The sequence below is a fragment of the Hemicordylus capensis genome, chromosome 5 (assembly GCF_027244095.1).
Source record: "Hemicordylus capensis ecotype Gifberg chromosome 5, rHemCap1.1.pri, whole genome shotgun sequence".
NCBI lineage: Eukaryota > Metazoa > Chordata > Lepidosauria > Squamata > Cordylidae > Hemicordylus > Hemicordylus capensis.
The window spans coordinates 201,462,976-201,488,208 of NC_069661.1; the positions used below are offsets into that span (position 1 = coordinate 201,462,976).

A 25,233-nucleotide genomic window follows, 5' to 3' on the forward strand; every position below is an offset into this window, starting at 1 on the left:
TCGAGCCAGTTTATGCTATGGAGCAACTCTTCCACTGACCAAAGCCCCTGGGCAGAACTGTTCCAACAGTGAGCCCCCCAGCCCGATAGACTGGTGTCTGTCGTGACCATCACTCTCTCGGGTTCTATGAACAGCTTGCCCTTGTCTAGGTTCCCCGGGCCGTCCAATGAATCGACTTGCGAAGAGACACCTAGAGAGGAATGTTCTTGTCACGTTTGAGGGCAATCCTGTGCTGGTAAAGGAGGAAACCCCACTGTAACTGGCGTAGATGAAAACCTCGCCCAAGGCACCGAGACCATAGCCGCCACCATGAGACCCAACAAACTTGCTAGACTGAGAAGGCTGGCCCACAGTCTCGAAGCAATCACACAAGCCAGTGACGTTAAGACCTCCATCCGATCCTGTGGCAGAAACAGTTTGCCTACTGAGGTGTCCATTACCATGCCCAAATGACGAAGGCTCTGTGTGGGCATCAGGTGACTCTTGCCCACATTTATCAGAAACCCATGCGCACGTAACACAGACATTGATCTGGACAGAGCTGACTGAACTGCCCCTTCTTGAGCAAGTTGTCAAGGTAACAATACAGGTGGACCCCCTCAGTGCATAAAGTGGCCACTAGCAGACTAGAACCTTCATAAAAACTCGGGTGGCTGATGAGAGACCAAAAGGAAGGGCTCTGTACTGATAATGCCTCCCCATGTAGCAGAAGTGGAGTATATGTCGACTGCGTGGATGAATGGGGATGTGTAAATAGGCCTCCTGGAGATCTATTGAAGTCATGTAGTCCCCCATCTGCAATGCCTCTGAGATGGTACAAAGGGTTTCCATCCTGAACCTCCTTTTTATCACAAAACGGTTGACTGGGCGTAGGCTGAGAACTGCCCTGGCCGATCCGTCCTTTTTTGGCACCGTAAAAATCACAGAATAGATGCCCTTGCCTCTCTGAAGAGGTGGGACCTCCTCTATGGCCCCTATAGCCACCAGATACTGAATGGCCATGGACAACCCCTTGTGCTTTTCCGGTTTCCCAGATCTAGGGGTAAGGAGGAATCTGTTTCCTGGGGGGCTGGCCAGCTCCACTTCGTACCCGTGTAGGCTAATGGAAAGAACCCACCTGTCGATGGATTCTTTCCAAAACAGTCCAAATGGCAGACCCCCACTTTGCCTGAGTGGGAGTCAGGACTGCTGCTTGGGGGCCCCGCTGCTGGTTTCCGAGAGACTGATGGTTCTGCTGAGTGAACCCTTGCCTGCCTTGGCCTCTGGATCTGTTCCACTGCGATCGAAAAGGCCTAAAAGGCTCCCTCTGACAAACTGAGGTCTAAATGCCCTGAAGGTTTGCATCGGTCTATGATTAAAACTCTTGTCCTTCTTCCTAGGAGCTGATGGCAGAGCCCTGCGGTTATCCTTAGTTTCAATGAGGACCTCTTTCAGGGCCTCATTCCCAATTAGCTTTCACCCCAGCATAGGGAACAGCAGCTAATTTAGCCCTAGACGTATTATCAACTTCCAAAATTTTAGCCCTATGTTGCGTCTTGCCAGGACACCTGCACTGACCGCACGTGCCGAGAACTGAACACTGTCCAGAGTAGCATCCGCTGAAAAGGCAGCCGCCCTCTGCAGACGAAGTAGCTTACGCCACATCTTAGATTGATTAGTGGGAGGGTCATTGGGTAACTCGCCAATCCACAAGACCGATGCTCTAGACACCAAGGACACAGTGGTGTCAGCTCTGATGGCCACTGCTCAAGCCTCGTGGGCCCTTCGCAGTGCAGATTCTGCTTTTCTGTTTTCTGGCTCCTTAGAAGAGGAGTCCCCATCCTTGGGTACCACTGTGCTACTAAGTAGGGCCCCGAAGTGAGCAACTGTAAGTGGCACCTTCAGCAAGTCCAGAGTCTCCTCCTCAAAGTTGTACAATTTGCTAGCCAATGTCAACATACGCTTTGGGAGTTGCAATAGCTGCCCATTCCTCCTTGATGGTCTTAGTAAAGCCCTCAGGTATCACTGATTTAATCTGCGGTACCTTAGCCTTAGGCAGCACCAAGGAGCCCTTGGACACAGGAGAGATCTGTTCCTCTGTAACTGGCTACAGATCAAGCGCAGCAATAGCCTGGTTAATTAGTGGCTGAAAATCCACCATAAGAGAGAGCCTCTGACTGTGTAAGTTTGCAGCAGAGTCCTCAATCATCTCCCCCTCTTCCGAGGAGGAGGGCCCCTTGTCTGGGTTGCCCAGCAATGTCTCTGACCCACTGACCCTGGGTCACAATAGATCTGAGGAGTCCTCTCCAGACTCATCTGAAGACCTCCCCCTACGCAAGGGCACAGAGTCCTGGCGTATAGCCACCCTGGGCTGCTTAGCGGGCACCGTCTCCTCCTGAGAGTCTGAGGACGACACATGGATCACAGCCTGCCTTGCAATGCCTTGCAGGCTTCCGCGCTTTAAGCGCCGCTGCCAGTGAGACCTGAATGGCCTCCTGAATCCAGCCCTTTGCAGAGCAGCATCAGGGGGAACCCCCACATTCCCTGTAGGAGTAGGCCCTGAGGGAGGGGCCACATAGGGGGCATCTGCACTCACCTCCTCCCCCCCGAGCAAGTCCCGATCTTACCGGGGGGAGCTGTTCATGGCCTTCTGGGTGCTCCGACGCCCCATCCACGGGCTCAGCACCGCCTGCCTCATCATCCTGCACGTCTTCCCCGTCTGATTCCGACAGGCTCTGGGGCGGCCACTCCTGCTGACGTTCCTTTCAGCGTGGCCCCAATACTCGCTGAGGCAGTCCTCCTCCTGCACGCCCAACTGCTAGGGAAAGGAGTTGGGGGGGGGGCGAGGCCAAACATCACAGGCTTACCTTGCTCGCGCTGCCAGGCGAAAGCTCTCTCACCAACGGGGCCTCCTTGTCAGGAAGCCTCCGATTCTGGTGCCGCCACTTGTGTCCTGCTACGGTGGATTGCTGGTGGCATGAATTGCGCCCAGTCTCCTCACCGGTATCTGGCCACCAACGGGGCCTCCTTGTCAGGAAGCCTCCGATTCTGGTGCCGCCACCTGCGTCCTGCTTCGGTTGATTGCTGGTGGCATGGATTGCGCCCAGTCTCCTCACCGGTATCTGGCAACAGAGAGGACCGCTGTGGCCTACAGGCGCCAGCAAGGTCATCTGATACATCTGCCATTTTCCTTACAGGATTTGCGCAGTCCCGAGTTTTTGGCGGGAACAGGCGCTGATGGGCGGATCTCTCCCTAATAGCCAGGAGTCCGAAGGTCTTTTTAGCGGACATCGGCCAAAAGGTCGGCAAGAGGCGAGGAGAGGTAACGAATAACAGAAAGGACAGTAGAAGAACAGATATGAATTTTTTTTAAAAAAAAAATTTTTAAAATTATTATTATTTCTTTTTTCTTTAGTAACTAGAGAGAACTAATAGTAGTAGAATACCAGGTGAAGAATAGATTGGAAATAGTCAAAAACAATAGGAATATAAGCAGAAGAAAAGAAGAGGCCTAGTTAACTAGGCCAAAGCCTGCGAGCTGTAATGCGAGCCTTCTGGAGCAAAGGCAGGAAGTAGAACTGGGGAGATCCGCCCACATGCACTGGGTTAAGGATCTTCAAGTATGACTACTTCCTGCCTTTTGGAGCATGTGGGGGGGGATGTAATCCCAAGCTTGGGTGACCTCCTACACCAGCCGAGAAAGTGGTGCACCGCAAGACACAGCGTGCCTCAAAATCTTTTTTACCAACTTTAAGTCCAAACAGCAAAGAATAGCCTTTAAACAGTCTGGAAAATAAACAAAAAACCCAGCAATATCCAATCGTATTTCTACTGTCTATAAGTAATCTATTTGCACTGAGCAGCCAGAGAATGAAGTGTTGATGCTTTGGCAATCAAATAGAAACTGAGTAAAGGATGCCCCAACTGCCTATATTAATAGAAGCACAGAGCACGTGCCTGTCAGAGTTGGCATCGTGAGGAGCTAGGCAATCTAACTGCGAGGTCCCTGCGCAGGCACAGAACCCATTCATTATGAATGCAATGGATCACAATCCAGATTATTTGGGTTCAGAACTGAAAAGCATTAAGTACTTTGTTTCCACACCATCTTTGCAGGTAGCGGACCACTGAAAGCAGGGTTTTCATTCAGACAGGCGTAAGGAGGAACACAATAGGAACGCAAAAGGAGGAACAGGACAGGGGACACAAAGATTGCAGGTTATACAGAGTTATGGACTTCTGGTCATACACTTCAAGAAATAAAATTAGTTTAACCTACCGAAGGTCTTGAAAAAGTGTCTCTAGAAAGCTGTCTCTCAAATGCATGAAGTTTTTCTTGTAGGTATCTGTTTTTTAAGTGTAAATCTTCTACAACAGAGTCTCGAGGGAGAGCATACTGAGTCCTGCACAGAAAAGTGTATGGATGCCATTACTGAAGTGCAGAACTTGATCATTAAATAGGTATGGTTTACATTAAGTATACTCATACTGTATAACAAAATTTCATAAAATATATTTATTCACACAGATGTGTTCCAACATGACCTTTATGGCATTTGTGTGGTGAAAAACAGTACCACAAATAGTTGTTGGAAATATTAATACATCTGGTTTTTACATAAAAACTCCACTTGAAAGGGTATTAATTCATTTTATTCTATTCTATAGTATAAAAATATTGTTTATCTACAAAGCTATCTTAAAATCATCTATTTTCCTACTTAACTCCTTAGTAAGAATGTGCTTCAAAAAGCTTTAATCCTTTCATGACAAAAACATGTTTGCTCTGGGTTTTTTTGTATCATTTATTCTAAGAGTCTGATAAAGTCAACAGTCTATACCAGGGCTGCCCAACTTGGGCCCTCCTACTGTTGTAAGACCCATCATACACAGGCACAGGAGTTGTAGTCCAGCCACAGCTGGAGTACCAAAGCTGTGCAGCCCTGATCTATACCAACACCACACTCCAATGTAATCTTTTTTGAAACTTAATGCAATTAATTAAATTAAATTATTCTGAATACTGCCTCAGAGGAATGTTTTTCCTCAGACATTAATTTGACCTATTCTTCAGAAATTAAACCTAAACCACCTAAAAGAAGCATTCCTAAATTTCACCAGAGCTTCTCTAAAAACTCTTACTTTAAGTGAACAACTTCATTCTCCAAATCTGTGTTTCGTTTTCGCAGTTCTTCCAATTCTTTCTCCGATTCTGAGGCTCGTACCCCCATAACATGATCAACAGTAACACCACTGCTTTTGAGCTTCTTCTGCAAAGCAATTTTTTCTTTATCAGCCCTGTAATATTTAATTATTCTCATTAATATTGTGGCACATTTGCTTCCATGTGGATAAATTATCTTTAAAGATTCATTTGCCTGCTTCGCAGCACTTGTGACTTCACAAAACCTCACTCATCACTATCCCTGTACCTCCACATTCCTCTTCATGAGAAGGAGACTTTTCCATAAGCATATTTGATTGTGGGACCACGTAGACTTTGCTTGTAGGCACACATTTGGGGAGATGCTGTTTTGCTATTCTGAGACACTGTAGCCCTGTTTACCTTGATCAATAATGAAGGCTGCAATCATTTTGCCCAATACTTATTTTCTTCCTTCATCTGACTACTGGGTCTCACCAAATCTGGGTTTTTAAAAAAATGTATTGATGTGTTTTTATACAAATCATTTTATACAAACCATTATCAATAATATGGTACAATTATTCTCGCTCAGAGTTCCTTTTCATTTCCTAAAATAATATTAGTTCCTATCAACACACACACATACACACATACCCCTACCCCTGAAAGGGAAAGATGCTGTGCGTTTTGCTAATTAAAATCAACTTACTTTGAAAAGAGTTCCTTTACTGTGTTTAGTTGCTTGGTTAAAGATTCTACTTCCTTCTCCTTTTCTTTTAGTTTGTTCCTTGTCCCTTCTGTTCTAGCCTGCCACCTTTTACTTTCCTCCCATCTAATGAATTCCTCCTTAGAGCTCTGTAAAACATTAAAAAAGCAGAAAACATAATCCTCAGAACTTCTTATTTCAAAAAGTGAAAAGAAACACCTCAAGTTTATTTGAGTCAGCATTGCTGCTATTTTTCTTAACGTATTTGCCTGTATTCTATTTTGCTCATTGACATTTGATCAACATCTCTGTGGACTCTGTTACAATGTGCGTATCTAAGAAAGGGCAAATACAAATGTGAAAAGAACAGTAGCCTATCAAAAGTGCTTTCCCACAGTTAACATGACCGTGATCTGACCACTGGTTTTCTGGATTACTACGTTCACCACAGAGAAAAGCCATAACTATAAGGCAAGGGGGTGGGGGTGGGGCACAAAGATGATACCGAAAGAAATGGTATTGGCCAAACCATTTTTGTTGCATGCCTTACACACCTTATCTTCTCGTGGAGTTTTCTTTTCTGACTCATCACTCTTCTTTATGAGCTCAGTTTCCAGCCTTTTAATTTTTTTCTGAAGTTCATCTATCAGAGTTTGCTCATCAATATTGCCCTGAAAAATTGGTAATTTTTCAAGAACTGCAATTGCTACAAATTGATACAGTGATTCAGTACAGACACTGGCTGACATCCAGCCTGATTAAGTGTGTGTGCAGCATGCTGCACTCCAGACAAAATCTGTGTGGGAGCTCATATGGGTGGGGATGCAATTTTTGTCAATCTTCCTTCCCTCTGTAATGCTCCATGCCCCCTGAAAATATGTCCCTGAGGGCTGGCACAAAGCATTTTAGAGGGAAGGGGCAACTGGCAAAAACCAACTTCCCCCACAATTGCTACTTTGGTCCAAAACACAGCACACCACACACATGCTTCATTAGTCTAGATGCTAGCAACTGATAACCATTCCAAAAGGCATAACCTTTACACAACTAGTAGAAGTTGTAGTAGAAGCTTTTACACAACTAGGTGTTTGTGTCAGCCCCACTGAAGTGGACTGGCAATGTTTGCTCAATTATGTATGCCCTTATTCATGCAGTCATGGATGTGCTGAAGAAAATCTCAATCTGTAAGTATCATGAGAATGCGTGAATATTATGAGTCATTACTAAGGCTGAAATGATATGTAATGGATATTCAGGCAAAATGCACAACCTTCAAACAATTGGTAATTCAGTGTACTAACAATACTTGATCCAACAGATACGTTCACAGATGCTTTATAAACATCTTTCTATACATAACCACTGTCACCAGATGTGTGCACATGTGCAGAGGGTTTGCAGTTTAGCACTGGACAATTTGCTGCAGAGCAAAAAAGCAGACGACAAACAAAGGAGTGCCCCAGTGTCTGCTATGTACCTGAATTGCATTGGTTAACCTTTTAATCTGGTTCTTCAGTTCTTCATTTTCTTTTTCCATCTCTTCTTTCTCCCTCAGAACTTTAGTAAATGCTTTCACTTTTTTCTGAAGGTCCTGGTTTAAATCATCCACTTCATCTAATAATGAACCCTCTTTGTTTTTACTTATTTTAAGAGCATCTTTAAGTTTTGAAATTTGGTCACTTAAATCTTCTATCTGACTCTAAAATAAAATAAGCTGAGTGTTATTCAGGAATGTCAACAAAGTGAATACATTCTGCAATGGCTTCTTTATTTATTTACATTTATATCCCACTCTTCCTCCAAAGATCCCAGAGCAGGGTGCATGGATATATTTATCTTCATAACAATCCCACATTAAACAGTCAGTATTTGTTTCTATAGAAAACAAATGGCCATTTTAAACAACTGGTATCTAACAACGGATAAACAACTTCAGTCATATTTACTATTATTCAGAATATCATGACTGCATTAGTTTCTGGCAACAGAATGGTACAAGGAAGAATTTTTTCTTTTCCCCATAGCATGCAAGAAACCTTGATTGTGCTCCAGAATCCAGGCTGCTGGACCAAAATTACAAGCTATCTATCCAGCCCAGTAATGTCTGCCCTTATTGGTAGTGGCTTTGCAAGATCTCTGAGAGATTCTTTAAGTGGAGGTGACAGGAGACAGAACCTAGGACCTTCCTGCAAGCAAACTCTGTCATGACTACGGTCCAGGGGCGTAACTACCATTAGGCAAGGGGAGGCAGTTGTCTTGGGGCCCCACTGCCTCGAGGGGCCCCCCAGAGGCACATCACATGACTCCCCACCCACCCATGTTGCACCCCCTATGAATTAGTTGAGTCTCTTGGAGATCGGCAGTAGCAGAGAGTAAAAAAAACTAGATTCAATGTGAACTGGATATTCTCCGTATTCATAATGGGGATGTGAGTGTGAGTGCACTATATATTGTGAAGTTGTGTTTGTGTGTGTACATCAGCGAGGGGCCCATTTTAAAATCTTGTCTCTGGGCCCCCTCCAACCTTGCTACACCCCTGCTACGGTCCTTCAATAATGCACACATTCAGTTCTAGCAGACCTGTAACAACATAGTAAGTAACTATCTTAACAACTAGACTCTAGGAATTACTACCAAGTCTAAATAGCTACCATACATACATAAGCCTTTATTACGGTCAGAGACCAGCATACAATTACACATTACATGAAGGTAATACTAGAGAAAGGTTACATGTTGATAGAGGTAATTGCAAATATGATCTATGATGATAGCTATTGTGAAAAGGCTTGAATTTAAAATAATTACAATTTTAAAAGAAACAAGTTACATTACTGAGAAACTAAAACCGCTAAACATACTTTTCCATAATAAAATCCACAGACAGGATAAAAGGGGAGTTTAAATAGTAATATAGCTGAAAGTAATTACATATGTGGTAAAACGCTAAATTAAAAATTGAGATTGGTTGAAACTACAATGGTTTCCATTAATTAGAGTATTACTAAAAATGTTAAAGTTATACTAAATTACACTAAATGGTAAAGTACACTAAAATACACTAAGTGGTGAAGTAACACTACATTAATCTAATAAAATATTATGCACCACCATAGCGCAAGTTGTATGATATAAAGAATATTGAGGCGAGTTATCAGGAATCAGATTAGGGGAGCTCATCAGCTATCATCTTTCGCCAGATACCAATCGCAGCCGCACAGAACTTGGCAACGATCTTTGTGGTGGTGGTGGGGTTAGAGTCAGATAGCAGCAATTGAATATAGAAGTGACTCGTATGACCTGGAAGCTTGTTCAGCAGTGGAGAAATAAGGGCGGCACGAATCTCTCTGTAGAACAGGCAGTATAGAAGGACATGCTCAGTGGTTTCAATTTGTTCTGAGCCACAGGGGCATAATCGTTCTGCGTACGGGATCTTTCTGTATCAACCCTCTATTACTGCTAAGGGGAGACCATGGCAGCGGGCCAGAGTGATCGCCCTTCTGTGGTTTAGGGCCTCCAGATGAGAAAGGTATGTTGCCGGAGAGGCCATATATCTAAGCTCCTCACTTATACAAAATTTTGGGGCACTGCTGAGGTCCGCTTGGCGAAATAGCTACCAAGAATTAGTGTTTCCTCTCCTGTCACTGAGGTTTGTGCAGGAGTCCCACACAGGCCCCACTGAAACTCACAGAAGCTGCCTGAGAGAAGCGTCTGAGGCTAACACTCAGAGCACCATTTGAGGATTAGAAGATGCAGACAGTACAATGAAGGGCGCAACTCTCAGAAATGCCATCCCTTGCCTACTGTGTTCTATTTTTATCAAACCGGCAACATGATAAAAGCCTGCTCACCCTCAGCTCCTTTGTTTGCTTGTCAACAATCTGCTGAACATTCATGTGGGCCTCCTTTTGTGATGCCATCGAAATAATCTGCTGCTCTGCAGCAGCCGTCATTTCTGCTCGGAGCTCCAGGAGCGCCTTACTTAAAGCCTGCAAATATTTTAAAAACATATAAAGGATTTGATGTATAGATAGATATATTTATATATAACCTTTGTCAAAATTACACAGTAATATGCTGCTGTGCTTCACTGATAGCAGAAGCAAGCAATTTTTTGAATTTTACAGTAGGATTTAAAGGCAAGAATGAGACATATGTCCATGATCAAAGTGATCAAAGTCTACCAGCACATTTTGCTAAAGTCAAGTACATAAGCCAGCCCAGGGCTGGCCCTATAAAGTTCTAACAAAATGAAATCAAAATATTTGCCCCTCAGCCTCTTTCTAAAGTGGGTTATGCAGCAATACTAAGAAAAACTTATTTCTTTCCTATGTCTCTTAACAATACTATTATTCAAATTAGACTATTATTTAAATTATTAAATAATTAAAAATATTATTATTATCACTGTGTGTTTGAAATAAACCAGGCCATATGGTTCTGAATATATGCAATACATCCACAGCATAGAGTTCTCACTGGACCAATATTTAACAAAAAAATCCTTATCAAATAATTTCAACATAATTTCTCTTGTTGGGGAAAAAACTCTGTTAACATAGCTTGTAAATAAGTATTACAGTGCATTTGTTCAACTGAATACCATCTAAAGGCCCATCCCATTAGACACTGAATATAATTTGAACAGTAACAACACTTTAGAAAGACTCTGATTATCCACTGAAATCATCAGAGGAACAAACTATGCATTTGCCACACATAAGGATACCATGTGTAGAGACCATACTCATCCCTCTGTAATTTCTGGTAGAACTTCCATTGTAGTGCAGTGTCATGATGTTCTATGACCACACTGTATGTAGGGGTAGCGCGGGGAAGAAAATGCAGAATGACATTAGGAGAGACTAGCTGGGCTGGGCACAAGCACCTGTGCCTCTAGTTTGCCCCAGCCGTTTTCTCTTTTCCCGCCCTGCCTGCCTCTGGAGCTTCAGCCGCCTCAGCCCACCACCTCCTCCCACCCACCGTCCAGCCCAACACCTCCCACCAGCAGCCGCCTTTTCTCGCCAGCTGACCCACCTCCCGCCCACCACCACACTTCCTCCTGGCAGCCGGCCCAACAGCCGCCATTATTGTTTCCTTCCCCATCACTATCCGGGCAGCTGCTCCTGAACTCTCAGAACAGAACTCTCACAAGCCACGCATGGGATTAGCGACAGTTACGTTTAGGAAAATTAAATATATAGATAGATAGATGCTCTAATACAGAGGTTCCCAACCTGTGGTACTCCAGATGTTGCCAAACTGCAACTTCCATCATCCCCAGCCACAATAAATTGTAGCTCGGGATGTTGGGCAATGTAGTTCAGCAACATCTGAAGCACAAGTTCTAACAGATATTACAGAGCTATGCAGTGTAAGGGTATGCAAAAAGGCTCTGTTCAAGCCGGGATCAATGTAGAGCTGGCTTGGCTAGTTTGGGGTCGAACCAGACCAGCTTCTGCTGCTCCAAGTTCAAACCGGGCCCAGTTCAAATTGAGCCATCTCGGAGCCCTATCGGTAAAGGGGAATCCCGTTAGGATTCCCCTTTACCTGTAAAGTGGGGGGCAGGGGGGCTTCCCTAAGGGTAGAGCAGGTGGTGGTGGTGGTGGTGGTGGGTAAGCAACTACTTACAAATTCTACCAGCAGGGGCTGCAGTAGCAGTGGCGACTCCCCCATACCAGCCTCCCTGGAATGAGCAGGGCTGGCAGCAGCCCTGTTTGGGCCTCTGCGCACGCATGGAGGCCATTTTAATGACCTCCGCGCATATGCAGAGGCCATTTGCATGGCCACACAAATTGCATGGTCATGCAAATGGTCTCTATGCATGCACGAAGGTCAGTAAAATGGTCCCCATGCATGTGCAGAGGCACGAACTGGGCTGCTGCCAGCCATGTCTACTCAAGGGGAGCCCAGAGAGGGTGGGGAGTTCCTGCTGCCCCCGTCACAGCCCTGCCTGCGGCCACTGCAATTGCCTCCGCCAGCCCTTTTAAGTAGCTGCTTACACCTCTCCCACCCACTCTACCTTTAAAGAAGTCCCTGCTGCCCCTTTACTAGTAGGCTCCAACCCATTTCAAACCAGTTTGATTCAAACGGAAACCGGTTGTGGTTCTATTGGGCACAAAACTGGGCTGGGTCTGCTCGAATGTGATTTGGATTCAAGCCAAGCCGACAAAACCAGTTTTGTGCACATCCCTAATGCAATGTTGTTTTTAAACTAGATATGTAGTTTGTTCACAGAAGCAAGGTGAGTCCATAACTTTTGAAAATTTTTAGAATTCAAGCTCAATAAGATTTCATCATCTTCATTTTTTAAAAAAAATGAACACACCTAAATAGTAGGTAATGTCCCCAAAACAGTGAACTAATTCATGTTTGCTAAAAGGAATTAGTTTCTACCTCAACTTACTTTCTGTTGTTTCTCTTTTAAGGCTAGCTGGTTCTTCAACCGTTCCACTAGGTTTTTCATTGTAGTCGTTGGAGCTCTATTATTTGCTTCTCTTTGGGCCTCCAGCTCAGTTTTTACATTCAGTAATTCTTTCTCCATCTGTGACAACAAACTCCTTAATTCATCCACTTCATCTTTCAATTTTTTCACTTCAGCTGCATGCCTCTCCTCAAGTCTACCATAGCAAAATAATAAATAATAATGACATCCACCGGTTAATTGAGCAAGCTCCAGATGGACTAACGGAGTTGAAATATTGCATCTTTTTGAGTATAATTATAAATGTTCCCAATAGTGGCACAGAGGAGCAAAACACTGTCAAAACCTCTTGCAATAGCAAAATCAGCTGAATTATCTAATTCAATTTTTTTTATAATTAAACAACAAATAAATGTCATAGGTTTTGGTCACCACACTGGACTGGCGCCGCATCCACTTCCAGGACACTCCCCTTTGCCAAACTCCAATTTGCCAGGTTCTGCTCAATATCTGCATGTTGGATTTAAACTCCCTTAAAAACAGGTTGCTTACCTGTAACAGATGATCTGGTAGTGATTCCACGACATTCATAATGATTGGTTTCTGCGCCTTCGCAGACCAGCTTCGATAGGATTCGCTAGCTCCTCGCGACGCCTGCAACCGCCATCTGCACGTGCCTGCAGTACCTCATAGCGGCGGTTAGGTGTCCTAATGTTCAGTTTCTTGATGGCCGGCTGTTAATATCATTGCTAGACTGGTACTGGCATGTAACTATATATAACAATGTCTAAGTAGCTTGTATCAAGCAGCGAGGATGGACGGGCGGGTTTTATGAATGTCGTGGAATCACTACCAGATCATCTGTTACAGGTAAGCAACCTGTTTCTCTGGATAGTGATTCCCTGACATTCATAATGATTGGGTGAATTACGAGCTACTCAGATGGTCGTAGGTGATGCAAGCTACTGTAACACCCTCTTTAGGACTGCCCGTCTGAATTCAGCGGCTGCCACTGTCCATAGGTCCAGTGCGTAGTGTTTGACAAAAAGTCTGATGGGATGCCCAGGTGGCTGCTGTACAGATATCTTAGAACCTGATGCCTGCCAAGTGTGCAGCTGAAGTGGTGTATGCTCTAGTGGAATGGACTCGAATAGAAGGTAGTGGGGTGACCTTCTGAAGCTCACACGCCATCTTGATGAGTTCCACCAGCCAATAGGACAATTTTTGTCTTGTAGGTGTCAGGCTCTTGCGTCTTCCCTTTTCACATACAGAAAGATGCCTCATCTTTCGTGTGTGCAGGGTTGCCTTGAAATAGTATAGTAAAGCTCTGGGAACGTCTAGAAAATGCATCGCTCGGTCCAGCGGTGTTGAGGGATCTCTAAAAATGGTGGGTAACACAACATCGGCATTTAGAAGGAAATCCGATATAATTTTTGGCCTGGAGTCTGGGTCCAAGCACATGATGACCCGGTCAGGATATCATCCAGTGTAGAGTTCATCAATGTGCAGTGCCCACAGCTCACTAACCCTCTTAGCCGTGGTTATAGCCCACAGAAACAGCATTTTCAACGTCACCAGCTTTAAAGATGAAATTGCCATGGGCTCAAATGGGTTCTCCATCACTGCCGCAAGCACTAGAGACAGCCTCCACCGCTCCATAGGTGGCCTTACTGGCAGTTATAAATTGTTAATTCCGTTCAGGAAGTCCTTACTCCTGGGGTGGGTGAAAACAGTTTTGCCATCCCACCCACTATGGCATGATATTGCTGCCAGAGGGACCTTTATGGAGACATTAGCAAGGCCCTCCTTTTTCAAAGATGTTAGGTATAGGAGTACTTCCTTTAGGGTCGTTTTCTTGGGTTCGAACTGGTGTGTAGCTATGTATAGAATCTCCGCCATTTCGCCCTATAGTTTGATCTGGTCAAGGCCTTTCTGGTGTTGAGGAGGATCTTCCTCAATAGCCTATCCTCCACGTGGTGACATTCAACACCGACAGATTCAGGTGCATCATTCGGCCCTGATCTTGCGTGATCAGGTCCGCCCAGTGGGGGAGCCTTTCAAATCCCCCCCCCCCACTGACAGTCTGAGTTGCTGCGTGTACCACGGTTGCCTTGGCCACCACGGAGCAATTGCAATAGCTTGGTTTTGATCTTTTAGCAGCTTGGCCACTATCCTGGCAAGAAATGGTATCGATGGATAAATGTAGAATGTACTGTGAATCCACTGAAAATGAAAAGCTTTGCCCTTGGACAGAGTTCCCTGCCCCATCCTGGAGCAATATTGGGTGCATTTCCTGTTTTGTGCTGTCACAAAGAGATCCATCTCTGATCGCCCCCCGAAGGCGAATAGACTGTCAAGGATCTTTGGGTTCATTTTCCATTTGTAATGTCACAGCACCAGACCCCTGCTCAGTGAATCTGCCAGGGTATTCAGGGTTCTCTTTATGTGGATGGCTACCACATGGATTTTTTGGGGGATGCACCAGTTCCATAGTTGAAGGCTGAGATGGCATAGAGACCTGGACACCATTCTGCCTTGATTGTTTACATAGACGATGACCATCGTGTTGTCCATTTGAAGTTGGACGGTATGCTTGGTGATGTGGTTCTCAAAGGCCTGGAGAGCTTTGTAGGATGTCAGGAGCTCTAAGAAGTTTATGTGCAGCTGCCTCTCTCTTGGAGACCAGAGACCATGCACTCTCTCCTGTTTTAGGTGGGCACCCCAGCCTTGCATGGAGGCATCTGTTGTCACTGTCAGAGTGGACATAGGCATTTTGAATGGCACTCCTTTCAGGAGATGCACCTCTTTGGTCCACCAATGCAAGCAGGTTAGTACATCGCGTGGCACAAGGAGGCGTTTGGATTGCGGGTCGGCATTGGGTCAACCCGCAATGAGAAACCACAGTTGAAGCTTTCTCATCCTCAGCTTCGCATAGGGAACCATAGTGGTACACGAGACTATCAGACCTAGCAGTGCCTGCACTGACCTTGTCCTCTGTTTGCGGGCTGCATAGAACATGCTCACTAAGGAGCATATGCACTGAATGCGCTCGTCTGGTAGGTATGCCCTCTGGTTTGTCATATTTAGTAGGGCTCCAATGTACTGAAACGCCTCGGACGAAGGAAGGACTTTTTCCAGTTGATCTGGATGCCCAAGCTGTCAAGAAGAGACATTGGCTGGCCAATGTGGCCGTTCAATTGTTGTTCTGTCTTGGTCATGAGGAGCCAGTTGTCTAAGGCAGGGGAAGATGGACAGGCCCTGCACTCTGAAGTAGGCCACGATCATGGCCATGCATTTTGTGAATACCCTCGAGGCAGTCACCAGACCAAAGGGCAACATATTGTACTGGTAGACCTTTGCTCCCAGCGAAAACCGGAGATACTTACAGTGGCTCTCTTGAATGCCTATATGGAAATACGCATCCTTGAGGTCGAGAGTTGCATCCATTGCTCACCGTGTAGAAGAGGAAGGATTGCTTGTAATGTCATCATGCAGAATTTTTGTACTTCGATGTATTGGCTCAGCCATTATTGGTCGTATCCCACAGTCCCGTTTGGGGATTTGAAAGTATCAGGAATAAAATCCTGCTTGGCTGTGAGTCCACTGCACAGGTGATATGGCTTCCTTCTGCAACAATTGCTGTACCTCATCTTTCAACACTGGAGTCTCTGGAGTGTTTTTCATACTTGTAAAGGGTGGTTTCTCCTTGAACTCCATTGCATAACTCCTCGTGATTATGCGCAGTCCCACTGGTCTGATGATATATGGTGCCATGCTTGGGCATGGCTTGCCAGTTTGATGGTGATCCTGGCAGTCGTCAAGGCGATGGTGGGCCTTGTGCAGGTGCTGATGGTGTTGTTGGAGTCTTGTAAGTGGTGCACTGGATGGTTGGGTTGTGGAGGTGAGCTCTGATCCAGGTCAAAACTGCTGCTTTGATTGTTATGCAGCCTTGTTGTGACCTGGTTGATTAGGTCTGTTCCATGAATGGAAAGGTTTTTTATTGTAGCACTGGTAGGGCCGTCTATACTCTTTCCGGTCAGCCTGGTGGTAATAGTTTTGCCTCCGTTATGCGGCTGGTATCTGTTGGAGTACCTCTGGTTTGTGAAGGAGCGTACTGTATTTCTTGACTTCTCCCACTGCTCCATAGTATTATCGGTGTCTTCAGAGAAGAGACCTTTCCCTTCAAAGGGCAATGTCTCGATACGGTCTTTCATGTTCTGCTGGAGGTTGGCTGCTCTCAGCCAGGCATGCCTTCTCAGAACTATGGCAGAGGTTAAAGTGCGGGACTCGGACTCAACTAAATGCTTGGCATTTGCAAGCTGTTGTCGAGTTGTTGTCGTTGTCCACACAAAGGTGGCCTTGAACTTCTTTATGAAGTCTACTGGATCCAGCGATGTTCGTTGGTCATACAGATTTTCCCACGACTGGGTAAATTTGGCTTGGCAGGCGATATAGTTGGCAATTTTTATCAAAAGGCAAGCCGTCGAGTAAGTACGCCTGCCCAGCACATCCAGTTTGCGGTCTTCCTTGTCCACAGGTGTAGTATGCCACCACCCCCTTTAGACATTGTGGCGCAGTCTGTCACCAAGGAATTTGTCGTGGGGTGGCACATTAAGTGCTCATTTTCCTCCTCCTGTATTCTGTAAAGCGCCTCAAGGCGCTTGGAGGTGGATGTTGAAGTCAGGAGTACTTCCCATGCCGACTTGGCTGCTCTGGAGATGATAAGCAGCATTGGCAAGTAGAGTGGTTGCAAACTGGCAGCTCTTTTCATCATATTATAAATGGGATTGTCTAAGTTAGTCGTTTTTTGTTTCAGGTCCAAGCCTAGGACCTGTGCCTGTGCCATTTCAGCAATCTGCTGATGGTAGCCCTTCATCTCCTCAGTGGGTGAGGTAGAAAGGACGGCAGCCACTTCAGGGCTTGGATCAGAGAGCAGAGGTTCCTCGGCATCAGGCTCAGTAGTATCTGACGCATAACTTTCAGTGTTGTCCCCTTCGGAAGAGAAAGAAGGAGGTGAGTCATCACGGGTATCAGTCGTAGGAAGTATGTAAGTCGGAGTTTGGCTTGTTTGGCAACTTGTCTGATGCAGCACCTGACGTGGCGGTAATGCTGGCGGCAATGCTGGCAAGGGTGGAAAGTTGGCCTGGAGTGAGACTGTTCTCTGCTGTGTCACTGCGCAATGGGCAACCCCTTCTGCTGTATATCTGGTGCACGTGGTTGATCTCTTTCTCGTAGCCACTGCTTGAACAAGGTATATTCTTTGGGGGAGATGGTGCAGGAGTCTCCCATCCGCCCTGGGGTAGCAGGCCCCTTATGGGGGTTGTTCTTGCCATGATCGACGGGGTCCTCGGTATTGAGGTCGTCTGTGCCTCGGCATCCAAGTTGTGGACATGGAAACCCCAGAAGGTATCTGTAGAGGGAGTACTTTCCTCTGAACGCAGCAAGCAGGAGAGATTAGTGGAGTGATCTTGTAGTTCGATGCCCGTCTCGAGGTTACTTTCCATGTGGAAGCCTTGTCTGTCCTCGGGGCTGCCTACAATGTCAAAGTCCTGGTCGCATTTGATGTCTTGGTCTGGCTCGACGTCGAGCTCAGTGTCGTGGATGATGGCTGTTTCAGGGTTTGAAGTGTTTGCAGTCGATCCCTTTTCCCTCTATGTCGGTGCCGTTGTCAACATCGGCGTCGAGGTCAACATATGCGTGGCTACCTGTACAGGTGCAGTGGGTTGTTCCAGCGTGCAGGTAGGCTTGCTTGACACCGAAGGGACTAGTTTTCCATCTCTCTTCGATGTCAAAATACCTCGATGTGGAGCACTTGCGTGACTATGGCTCTCCTTCAACATTGAGGTTGGTCCCGAACACAGTGTTGAGGGAGACTGGCGCGGCGCCGACGCTGGGGCCAGAGAAATTGGCCAATGCCGTGGGCTTTCATAACTCTGCAGCCCAGTGGGCAAGGGTGTATGCCCCACACTATGGGTGCAATGTCTTTTTCTCTGCTTCTTGTGTTTTTTAGGTGGCAGCTCCGGTGTCGAAGCTTTGCCCTTCCTCTTTGGGCTCGCCAGTAGGCTTCCTGGCTTCTTAAAGGGCAGGTTGCCAGTCAAGGTCGTAGCGGCCAATGTCGATGCAACCGATGTCGTAGCCTTGCCCACCGCCCCAGAGATTTTAGGCTGCTACGCCTCTGCAGGTCTCGGTGTCGAGGGTGTCGCAGAAGATTGCGGCAGGCAGTTCAGGAAAAGGGCCTGTTCCATGAAGGACACTTTTAAGCGGGCAGCCCGGTACTTCAATGTCTGCTTGGAGAAAGTAGCGCAGATGGAGCAACTCGATGTATTATGGGCCTCCCTCAGACAGAAGAGGCAGAGTTCGTGCCTGTCTGTTGAAGGAAGTTTTCCGCGGCAGCACTTACACCTTTTAAACGTGGCCTTCTCCCTAACCCTTTTTCTCCTTTCACTCATGAGAGGTCAGGTGTTATTAAACTTACTTTGGGGTTTGTTTGCTGTTGTTGTTTAGTCAGCGTGCGCAGAAATACCATCAGTCCCAGTGGTTGTCTAAGTGAGCTGAATCACCAAGTCTGTGAGGGAAACCTAAAGCAAAGTCATTGTCCGTTCCAAGGTCAGAAGACAAAATAGTCACAAATATTGCCAAAATCAAGGGGAAATACTAAAAGAAGTGCAAGTCTGTGCCAGTAATAACTGAATACATCGAACAAGTAAAGATCAAGTAATCTGAGGGGCAAACTGTTTCCGAAGGTCTGATCGCTACGGTGGTCAGCAAGAAACTGAACAGTGGGAAGCCTAACCGCCACTATGAGGTACTGCAGGCATGTGCAGATGGCAGTTGCAGGAGTCACGAGGAGCTAAAAAATCCTATCCAAAGCTGGTCTGCACAGGCACAGAACCCAATCACTATCCAGATAAAATAGAAGGTTAAATGCATGTTTTACCAGTATTTACCTGAAAGACTCTGAATTTAAGACAACTCCCTGGTTTCTACCGTCAAAGAATGTGGAAAAAATGTTATCCTGGATTCAGGTAAATACGGTATGTTTCTGAGGGTTCTGCAGTGCTTAGGTGCATATTTTTGGGAAGCACAAAGAAAGGCAGATTGAGCAAAGATCACCCCTCTCCCCACTACCAGCACAAAATATTATTTGGTGTGTGCAACATTAGTCTGGATGTCAGCCACAGTAAAAGTAGGTAAGGACTAAGGATAATGCACTTATTGCAGAGCAGTAAATTGCATGTGGGGGACTACTTTGAAGTATATATGCTGTAGATTACAGCCTATATATGCAGTTAGAGAAAAAATGAATCTAAGTGTCCTCATTTGCAATATGTTTCATAAATAATATATATATATATTCAAGATTTAAACTGAATTCTTTGCTCTGCTATAGCTGAAACTATTACATGAGCAAGCGTTTAATGAAGAACGTAAAGAGTAAAACAGATGCCTCTCAACCCACCAGCTGATCACTTACAGCATGAATTATAACTCTGGTCTAGACTTACAGGGCCCTGATGTTATCAAACTCCTTGGTTTTCACAAAGGTAATTTGCTTTTGCTTCTGCAAGTCAGAAGTTGTTTTCTTTAATTTGGTCAGGAGGGAAGCAAGAGAGCTGTCTTGCTCTGCTACAGTTTGTTCCATCTCTGCCAGACGAATTAAGTGCTTATTTACTGGGACAGCTAAAGAAGGCTTTTTCATCAGCTCCTGTAAAACAAAACAGATTGTGCACAGAATAAATCTCTCTCTCTCTCTCTCTGTATAAAACCAGATACTACATTTAACCTATATCGTAAATTACAGAGATCAAATTCCTTTCTACTATACCTCTAGGAAAGGATTCATTTAACTTATATCCAACGCTTTACACAGAATTCAGCCAAAGGTAAGCACTTTTAAGACCCGCTGATTTCATTACAAAATGAAATCAATATACTTGAATGTTGTCTTTTAAATGATACAGGAGAATCAGCGACACACAATTACAATTTTTAATGTAGTTATATATATACAGCTTGATATATACTTTTCTAGGCAGTGTACACAAACCAAGTCACAATATAACAATTAAAAAAAATTAAACTTTATTTATTTATCATATTTTTATACTGCCTGATATGTAAATCTCTAGGTGGAAGATTTTATTTCCCAGAATAAAAACCATTAAAAACCATTCACAAAGTAAAATAAGTATTTCACAGAATAAAACAGTTTAAAATTTATTTTAATTAAAAGCCTGCGAAAACAGGTGTGTCGTGAAGGTCTTCCTAAAAGCAAATGGAGAAGGACAAGCTCTTATTTTGACAGGGAATGTATTCCCAAGCCCTGGGGCAGCCACAGAGAAGTCCCAGCCCTGAGTCACCGCCAGATGAGCCAGGAGCACATGTAACCAGACGTCCCCAGATGATCTTAATAGATGGCAGGGTTCATGACAAAGAAGGTGGTCTCTTATGTACCCTGGCCCTAAGCTGTTCAGGGCTTTATAAGGTAACGACCAGCACTTCACCACTTCGCTTGGAAACATATTGGCAGCCAGTGCAGTTCTTTTAAAATTGATGTTATATGGCCCCTTTGGGTTGACCCAGAGACCAGTCTGGCTGCCGCATTCCATACCAGTTATAGTTTCCAGACTACATACAAAGGCAGCCCCACGTAAAGTGCATTACAGTAGTCAAGCCTGGAGGTTATCAGCATATGTACTACTGTTTTAAGGTCATTTACCTCCAGATGTAGGCATAGCTGATGTATCAGACAAAGCTGATAAAAAGCACTCCTGGCCACTGCCTCAACCTGAGAAACCAGAGTTTGGGATTCAGGAGAACTCCCAGACTAGTTCTTGTGCTAGTGGAAGGTATGCATTAGTTTGCACAGCCTTGTATGCGTCCCGGAAAAAGTCTTCCACTAGTGCAAGGCTGCATAACTTCAGCCCTCCAGCTGTTTTTGTATTCCAACTCCCATCATCCCCAGCCATGGTCACCAATAGTTAGAGATCATGGGAGGTGCAGGAGGGTCGCAGATGTGCAACCCTCCACTAGCAGTTGCATAATATTGCAGAGCACCACAACTTCACGCAGCTTTGCAAACTTCTTATGTGAGCACAACTTCTCTTGCCATGCTAGCACAAGACTAGTCTGGATGTCCGTCATTGCCTTTTTCAGAATGTGTACTGCATCACAGGAACATAGGAAGCTGCCATATACTGAATCCATCTAGCTCAGTATGGTCTACACAGACTGGCAGAGGCTTCTCCAAGGTTACAGGCAGGAGTCTCGCTCAGCCCTATCTTGGAGATGCCAGGAAGGGAACTTGGAAACTTCTGCCTGCAAGCATGATACAGGTGCTCTTCCCAGGCCAGCCCCATCCCTCAAGGGGAATATCTTACAGTGCTCACATGTAGTCTCCCATTCAAATGCAAACCAGGGCAGACCCTGAAAAGGGGGGCAATTCATGCTTCCCTCCACAAGACCAGTTCTCCTCCCTGCACTCCTGAAATAATAAAAATGCAGCTCTTCCTCCTCGTCCCCATTGCCTAAAGTGTGGGCCAGGTCATGGCAGGAGAAATTGTATCTACAGTATGTGGGGACTGTCCTTGTAAGAACTTTACAGTCATGAACATCCCTTCAAATTGTGTCCAGAAGACTGCAGAATAATCACTGTGAACCATGGAAGCCTGCTAAAACAATATGTTGCTTATATTTTTATTATATTCTATGTAAACAATGCTGAAATTGTTTTTGGGAACAAGTGTTGCTTAAATAAATTTAAAAATAGTACTAGTAATAGTAGTAGTGATAATGTATACAATTTATTTTTTCCATTTTCTCTTTATGCCCCAAAGACTGAATTAAAATTAACCACCCACCCCTCAAAAACAACTCTTATACTTACCAATGCAGTTTGTTTGAACTTATTAAAGGAATGATCAGCATGCAAATCTAACTTTTGATGTAGCACTCTGAGGTCTTCTTCATGTTTCTTTGCAATTTCCTCTTGTTCCTAAATAGTATTAAAAAATCATCAGATTTAATAATTATACCACATATGGCTCAACCAAGGCAAGGGAAAGAGATAAGCCAACGTGGTGTAGTGGTTAGAGTGCTGGACTAGGACTGAAGAGAACCGAATTCAAATCCCCATTCAGCCATGATACTTGCTGGGTGATTCTGGGTTAGTCACTTCTCTCTCAGCCTAACCTACTTCCCAGGGTTGTTGTGCGGAGAAACCTAAGTATGTAGTACACCGCTCTGGGCTCCTTGGAGGAAGAGCGGGATATAAAATGTAAAATAACAACAACAACCTGCTCTGTGCTAAGATTTACTACAAGATGACTAGGCTAATAGCTTCCAAATAGTAAATAATTTGCTTCTGTCCCTCCTCTTGCCAAATAACGTGCACTGACACATAAAATCATAAGACTTTTAGAGATTCACTTCAGTGCTATCACATTTTGTTTCTGCATTCAGTCATTAGACTCTAATCCCTAATCCATTTCACAAAATACAAAGAGGCAAGAAGGCAACAGTCTCCCAAAGTTTTTCAAACAAGGGACCCACTTTTAACCCCAACCTTCAATATAATGGGACCTGCATTCAATTTTCATCACACCTCTCTCTCCAGGACCTACCGATTCCTTCCTATTGCAGTTAACCAGTGCTGTTCAAAAAAGGTACAATCAGTGAAAATGGAAACATCAGGTCACATAAATGGCACCTCCACATACGTCACCAGCTCCACCTTGAGCCCCAAGTGATTACACAGCATGGTGGCATTTTGGGGCACCATCAGGTAGGGACCAGCCCTCTATGACAATACAAACCCTACCTCTCTTGCTTTGGCCAAAAGATGCTGGTACTTTTTCAGCACCTCCTCTTTTTGATTTAATCTTGCTTGCATATTTGTAATAGTCTGATGTGCAATTTTCAAACCACGAGGATAGGCAGCAGACTCATCTTCTCTTTGGTCTAGCTCAGCTATTATCTTATCTCTCTCTGATGTTGCTGGTAATCGAAGTCTTAGTTCATTTATGACCTTGTCTCTTGACAAGATGTTTTGCTCTGCTTTCCACAAAGCAGTTTCCTTCTCTTTCAGTTTCTGCAACAGAAATAAATCTATATTACAGGAAACATTTTTTTTTTAATCACTTTGGGAAATTAATTTTTTTATACTAATCACAGTATCAATGTCGTAGATGCATTAAAAAATGCATAGTAATATCGGATTGCAAACATTTCTAAAGCATTTGCATTAACAGTTCCCATTGCTAAAGATTTAAACAAATGGCTGACATTCAGACTAATGTTCCACAATCCCCCCTCAAAATAAAATCTCACATGTGCGACAAGAGGGGGGCAATTTTCATCATTTTGCAGCCCTCTGTGCCTTGAGAAAAATATGTCCCTGAGAGTCCTACCACTCCCACGGATATATTTTTAGGAGGTGGACCGGGCTGTAGAGGAAAGGGGAAACTGACAACAACAACAACAACAACAACAACAACAACAACAACAACACCTATCCTATTGCACATGCAAAAAGTAAAATAAAATTGGGGGTGTGTTAAACAGTCTTGATTGTAGTTAAAGTTTAGATTCATAACTATGTTTAATAAGAAACCTAGAAGGGAGGGGTGGGAAGAGGAAGGGATTTTTTTTTCTTGGGATAAACACTAGAGGAGGAAGGGGAGAGAGACAGAGGGGGGCAGGACAGGTTACTCACCTGTAACATGATCTGTATTGTATTCATAAGGAATGGGTTCTACGCCTGTGCAGGAACCTCACGGGTAGATTGACTAGCTCCTCATTATGCCCACTCTGCCCTGCAAGTGTGCTGTGCTTCTGTTGAAATCAGCAGTTGATGCAATTTTCTCAAGTTTTTGCAGACCACTATATCCTGATGATCTTCTTGTGACCCTTCGAGTTAGTTAGTTTGTTTACTACTACTGTTGCGGGGTTGTTCGGGCGGGTCTTATGAATACAACGGATCACTACCAGATCATAAGTTACATAAGGAATGGGTGATTAGCCAGCTTCTCAATATGGTGGAGGGCACAATAGACCCAGAAGCCCATGGCAACACCCTTTTCAGCACACTCCTCCCAAAGCCGGCCTGCTCAGTCAATAGCAGGTCAATGTCATAATGTTTTACAAATGGCTGCTGAGGAGACCATGCCACAGTCACACAAATATCTGCCATCCTAGTCCCCGACAAATGTGCTGCCAGAGCAGCATATGCTCTAATTGAATGTGCTCTTATTGTTCATGGGGGATCCATACCCTGCTGTTTTTAAGTCTGCACAATCAACTCCACCAACCAATGCACTAGTCTCTGTCTTGAGATTGGTTGGCCCTTGCCTTTTCCTTTGTAAGCCACAAAAAGTTTTTGTCTTTCTTATTGCTTTGGTTTTATCATCCAAGTAGTATAACAGTGAACAACATACGTCCAAGGAATGAAGCGCCGTCTCCAATGTTGTCTCTGGATCTTGAAAGAAGATTGGTAGAGTTATTTCTTGATTTAGATTAAACTCTGTCATTAACTGGGGTCCAGTCTCATGACCACCTTATGCAGATAGAAATGAGTGTATGGAATGTCTGAATGCAATGCTGTCAACTCGTTCACAAGCCTGGCAGTAGTGATGGCAATTAGGAATGTGGTTTTTAAAGTGACCAATTTGAGAGTCACCTCCTTCATTGGCTCAAAGGGGCCTTCAGTCAAGGATGACAATACCAAGGACAAACTCCATTGTTTCATTGGTTTCCTTATTATTGGATATAAATTGTTAATCCTTTTTAAAAATCTTTTAGTCAGGATGAGAGAATATGCTTGATACATCCTACCCCCTATGCTTTGATGATATAGCAGCTAGATGGACCCCTAGAGACACATCTGCCAAGCCACTAAGCTTCAGTGAGGTCATGTACAGCAACACCTGTTTTAAAGTGGCCTTTCTGGGGGGGGGGTGATCATGCTTATGTGCATATAAA

General features: G+C 44.7%; 1 protein-coding gene across 8 annotated transcripts in view; it reads right to left on the reverse strand.

Moving 5' to 3' along the window:
* CEP290 (centrosomal protein 290) overlaps positions 1-25,233 on the reverse strand; it is a 121,035-nt gene that overhangs the window by 30,414 nt on the left and 65,388 nt on the right. For all 8 annotated transcript variants that reach the window (XM_053256351.1, XM_053256355.1, XM_053256352.1 and 5 more), the window contains 10 exons: positions 23,075-23,344; positions 22,142-22,249; positions 19,761-19,960; positions 12,238-12,451; positions 9,683-9,820; positions 7,309-7,530; positions 6,386-6,502; positions 5,835-5,980; positions 5,122-5,277; positions 4,259-4,382 (listed from right to left, as the gene is read on the reverse strand). In XM_053256351.1, the coding sequence (XP_053112326.1) occupies positions 4,259-4,382; positions 5,122-5,277; positions 5,835-5,980; positions 6,386-6,502; positions 7,309-7,530; positions 9,683-9,820; positions 12,238-12,451; positions 19,761-19,960; positions 22,142-22,249; positions 23,075-23,344 (1,695 nt within the window). The remainder of the gene's footprint in view (positions 1-4,258; positions 4,383-5,121; positions 5,278-5,834; positions 5,981-6,385; positions 6,503-7,308; positions 7,531-9,682; positions 9,821-12,237; positions 12,452-19,760; positions 19,961-22,141; positions 22,250-23,074; positions 23,345-25,233) is intronic.